General features: G+C 34.0%; 1 protein-coding gene across 1 annotated transcript; it reads right to left on the bottom strand.

Annotated features, from left to right (window-relative positions):
* Positions 1-2767: 2767 nt before the first annotated feature.
* Positions 2768-3223, bottom strand: LOC118481127 (F-box/LRR-repeat protein 17-like). Its single transcript, XM_035976278.1, has 3 exons — positions 3117-3223; positions 2931-3028; positions 2768-2842 (listed from the first exon to the last, which is right to left on the bottom strand). Exons 1-3 carry the CDS (start codon positions 3209-3211, stop codon positions 2784-2786), a joined length of 252 nt encoding a protein of 83 aa, XP_035832171.1. The 5' UTR covers positions 3212-3223; the 3' UTR covers positions 2768-2783.
* Positions 3224-5296: the final 2073 nt, after the last annotated feature.

Here is a 5296-nt window from a genome sequence, read left to right as displayed (position 1 = left end):
ATTTTAATCTATCACCCAACCCACCTATTATGTAAAATCTAGTTATATTCATTGTTTGTAACCCACCTACATTTGACATGTTTCTAAAGTGAGCAGGTTAATACATGAGATATTATTTTAGCGGTATTGCATTTCCTCATGTTTTCACGTTTCCCATCTGCAAGGTCGGGTGCGTTAAATAATAACATGTAAATGAGCAAGGTCAGGTTCATTGAGTAATAAAATGTAGACGATCGAGGTTGGGCGTGTTGAGTAATGGGTCAAAGGACAAACAGGTCAGGTTCAACTGGGTTATCTTAAAAAGATTGATTTTTATATATAACTTGAAATTGAAATTAGAACAATACAACTATCATAAACCTTAGTCCACCAACATAAAAGCCTTCAAAACCATCGCTCTTTCTGAAACTGAACAAAAATATGAGTGTATAAGCTAATTGCTAAAAAAATTAATCCGTTGTTAGCTAATACAAGAAGCATGCTCTATTTAGTTATTTACATCGAAAATCTTGGTTGTTTAAAAAAGAAAATAATGGCTAAATTCCTTGAAACCTGTGTTTAAAAAAGCGAGCTTTAAGCGCGCTTTAAGCGTGAAGCGCTGAAGCGTTTGGAAAAACGCTTTTTTTGGTTTGAGGCGTTGTAACACGTGAAGCGTTTTGAAGCGAGCTTTAAGCGCGAAGCGATGATGGTTTGAAGCGACGCTTTAGCCCAATCAGGTCACATTTGGGCCATTTTTTAGGCCCAATAGTCTTTAAATAGGGTTTAAATGAGGCCCCACTTCTTTACCCTAATAATCAGCCGCTGTCTTTTAACATATCAGCGGTTGTCTTCCTCTTTCTCCTTCTATTCTCTCTGCAACTTGATTTCTGTTTAGAAATCATAATGGCCTCAGGATCAAACAACACTACTACTGCCTTAGAAAAGTCCTTCTCATCTGGTGACCCGAGATGAATACGTACTTGATTATGATGATTACTGATTAAAGACTATTTTTATGTTTATGTTTTAAGTGTGATTCGATTTTAATTTATGTTTTAACTATGCTTTTTATGTGTTAAGTGTGTTTATTAATCACGTTTTGGTGTTTATTATTAATTAACAAGTAGAATAAGTCATATTGATGTGTACAATAATTTTTTTATTATTTTTTTATTTTGAGCGCTTCGTATACGTGAAGCTCTCGCTTCGCGCTTGAAGCTTCGCTTAAAGCTTTTGGAACCAAAACGCTTCGGAGCACCTCGTGCTTTTTTAAACCAAGCTTGAAACGTATCAACAAACACTTGGCATGCATTACTAGAACATGTTTATTTACACACCCAACACGTTCAATCTTTTCTAGAACCTGACGTCTGGCTGATTCATATGTCTATACAACAGATTTATCAATGGCAACATAAAGTTTGTATGCAAAGAAACACAAAAAGACCACATAAGGCAAAAAATTAAATTAATTTTAATAATAAAAATGAACTTTTTATCATACCTCCTTTTACACTCAGAAATCATTCACAATTAAGAAACTAAAATATGTCTAAACATTCACTACATTTGTCCAGGTTGTTGTTGTTGTCTATTACCATCTACCACCACCATCCGGCGGTGCTGGCAGTCATCACCACCGCCAACAGTCACTGGACATCTGCCACTTCCCTTCATACCCACCTTGCCAGAATCCACCTAAAACAGACATGTGATCGAAAACAAAATCCGAGTCCAAATGATAAATCGTAACCACTAGAGATTCAAAATCCAATGGTTTTACCTAACAATTTGGAGTATGACTTGAATAGCCTATGACTTGAACATATTTCAACATCTAAGGGGGTATTTAGGATTCCTTACAGCAAGATGCACTTGATGCAATAAACCTAATAACCTGATTCTATTCCCTACAAGTTGCATCCTTCCAAAATCAACAAACAATAATTAACTTACATCAAACTCTAAAAAGATTAAACCATCAAGAACATACATAACCTTTAATAGGTGTGTTGATCGGTTTGGTTTTCGGTTATTCGATTTATTCAGTTCGGCTTATTCGGAAGAACCCAACTAAAACGAACCCAAGAAATTCAAAACCAAACCAAAAACCAAAAACTAAAAACCGAATACCCAATTTGATTCCAACCAAAAAATCGGTTTAAAACCGATAGATGACCACTATATATTTTCTGAAGTGTGTTGTAAAAAGTTGAATACTTGCTCAGGACACTACAAACACGCCATTCCATCTGTTGGACATCAGCTACAATGTAAAGATGTAAAGTCTGGATGAAACATATTCTTCAAGAGACAAATATATACATAAATTTTCGTTTACCTGAGTTTGAACTGCTTGAATTAATACATCTTGGCAACCAACAACATGCACACTTTCCACCTTTGGGCATTGCAGTACTATTTTTTCTGTAATTAAACAATTAAAATTTAAGTAAATTAAATAGTAAACTACATCATCATCATGTTGGTCAAAACGCTATAAAAATTTAAAGTTACCTGGAATTAAATTTTTACAGGAGTTCAGGTTCAAATCACTGAGATTTGGGTAGCTTAAATACAAGGACTACAAAAACAAGATAATTAGAATGCGTATCGATTAAGATGTAAAATTATTATATTAAAATGTTAAGATTGTTTTAAGGATCTTACATCAAGGCTAGAGCAACCCCAAAGGCTTAGCTTTTTCAACCGAGAATGTTTTATAACCAGTTTCTGGTACGTAAGATGTGCTTTGCTGTTTGGGGATGTTTGTAATTCTGAATTGCTATTTTCTTCACATATTGTCACCCACAATCAATGAGTCCCAAAAGAGGTAATTGAGCTGTGGCAAATTGGATACCACCTGACGATGACGATGATAAAAAGAGACAAATATTAATGATTAACAAATAAGAATAACTATCATTACATAGCATAGATTAAAACATTACTTGATGTAATGTTGGGGCATAGAGCAACAAGTAGCCTTGTTAAAGTCTCGGGAAACACATTGCATATCATCCCTAAACCCATGTCACTTATGCTAGACCTGTAAAACATAGTTAGTAATACGAACTTACATAGACATAATAATAAGTAATAACCATGGGTTATAAATATAAAATAGTATTACTTACCCACTGAGGTCAAGTAATTCGAGATTCGAGTAGCATTTAGAAATTGCTGCAACTGATGCATCGGTAATTTCTGATCCAAGTACAAGTGATAGCATACGCAATTCCCTAAAATGATCGGATAAAGTAGGTTGGTACAGTTGTTTTTGACTTATAAAATTAGAAACACAATAAAAATTGCCTCTTGATATTACCATCAAACTCATTGCGACAACAGTTTTATATACCATTAAGAAAAACTGAAACAACACCACGAGCACAAGCGGCGGCTAGGGCATTCCGTCCCAGTTTCCATCTGTCACAAAACCATACCAAGAACGATAGTAAGAATCGGATACTAATCAAAATTGTTCAAAATCCCCGTAAGCAAGCAACCAAGATCGATCAAACATAAAAAACGGAAACATAAACAAAAAACAAAAGGAGTTTAACCAATTAACAAAAATATTAAAATACAATAGATAAACCCTGAAAGATGAGAAAAATGGTACCCTGATGTAAAATCGGTACCTTGATGTATGCAAGTAGAGAAGAATTACAACAAAACATTAGTGTGAGACTAAACACAAACCAAAGTAGACTCATTCACAATAAAAATGATTACTTTTATCTTTCAGCCTTATATACCCCAATATATCCTCTTCTTTTGACACGTTCTGCTTTTCTTTCATTAAATTTTATTTGGTTTCTTTTATTATTATTATTATTATTATTATTATTATTATTAATACCTCAAAATCACATATATGGGTGCACAAAACTGACAGATCCTTTGCCGGAAAATTGAAGTTCATGTTTACCTTAAATCTCAAATATATTTATTATTAGTAAAACAAACCCTAAAGTTAAGATGAATATCGCAAAATCAAACAATCAAAAAATGGGAATACAAAACGTATACTTACTTTGATCGCTGCCACAGTGAGAAGAAGATAAGCAAAGCCCTAATCCGTAAAAACATGATTGGAAACAACGAAGATGATTCGAATATCAACAAACCATTGAATCCAATTAGAATCAAAGAAAAATAACAACCATGAATCTAAATCAAAACCTGATAATATCGAACATGTTATGAAGAAAAAGAAATCATGATACGAAGATGATGAAGAACAAACCATTTACAACCACATGAAGAAGGAGATAGATAATTGCCGATGCTTGGGTTTTGTAAAAGAAACGTATCCTGGAAGCCGCTTGAAGAATGAGAAGAACGAGGGAATCGATGCTAGGGTTTTGTAAAAGAAACGTATCCTGGAAGTCGCTTGAAGAATGAGAAGAACGAGGGAATAAGGTTATTCCATGATTTATATAACCGGGTCAAAAATCTGGGTATGGACAGCGCATGCGAGATCCGTAAAAAAATAAGTGTTTTCCCTCATTTTCCCGCCAAAAACCTAAAACGGTTGCATCACAAGTCCACAACACGCCATGTGTCCCAAACCTTATTCATATTATATATATATATATATATATATATATATATATATATATATATATATATATATATATATATATATAGAGAGAGAGAGAGAGAGAAATGGGATCAGGAGAAAACGGTTGGAAGTGTAAAAACGGTGAGAACGGATCCTGGTCGAACACCTGGCAGGGGCACTAAATGATATGCAAGGGCCGGATTGTCATTGTTCACGTTACCCTAAATAAGTCACCTTATATATGCAACAAATATGGTGTTTTGTTCTTCATGCTTGTTTCAATGACGTTTTTTTTTCAAAGTAATATTTGAAAATGGTATATATGTTTCAATGGCCTTCTTCATATGTCACTTTTTGTGCATAACATATGATTTGGAAGGTACATAACAAACCATAGAATATCACACACACACATAAACGCCAAAGAAAAAGAACACTTTTCAGTAAATAAAATAGGTGAAGATAAACACAATAAGATTTTGCTCAATGAGATGGACAAAATCCTCATTTAAGAATTTTGTCCAATACACTGAGTGAAACTTTATTAAGAACAAAACTGAATTTCCAAGAAACGACAGCATGTCTGGTTTTTGAACTTTCAGGCATTTTAAATTGAATGGTATTTAGTAAATGATGGCATTTGTTTATATAAGATGTTTTTTTCACACCCAAACCGATGGCGGAAACATCGGGGCGGGACGAACAAATCGCTCAAAGCATCATAACGCTACTTGTTTCGATATAGAT

Source organism: Helianthus annuus, chromosome 8 (assembly GCF_002127325.2).
Source record: "Helianthus annuus cultivar XRQ/B chromosome 8, HanXRQr2.0-SUNRISE, whole genome shotgun sequence".
Taxonomy (NCBI): Eukaryota; Viridiplantae; Streptophyta; class Magnoliopsida; order Asterales; family Asteraceae; genus Helianthus; species Helianthus annuus.
The sequence above is the reverse complement of the archived record's forward strand: the minus strand, read 5'-3'. Positions and strand labels throughout refer to the sequence as shown.

What these genes read in the sequence shown, in the direction of transcription:
- LOC118481127 (XM_035976278.1), bottom strand. Translation starts at nt 3,211, where the DNA reads ATGCTATCACTTGTACTTGGATCAGAAATTACCGATGCATCAGTTGCA. An exon ending in GAATTACTTGACCTCAGTGG is followed by an intron (nt 3,029 to 3,116) that starts GTAAGTAATACT and finishes TATGTTTTACAG; the next exon opens with GTCTAGCATAAGTGACATGG. An exon ending in ATGCCCCAACATTACATCAA is followed by an intron (nt 2,843 to 2,930) that starts GTAATGTTTTAA and finishes CGTCATCGTCAG; the next exon opens with GTGGTATCCAATTTGCCACA.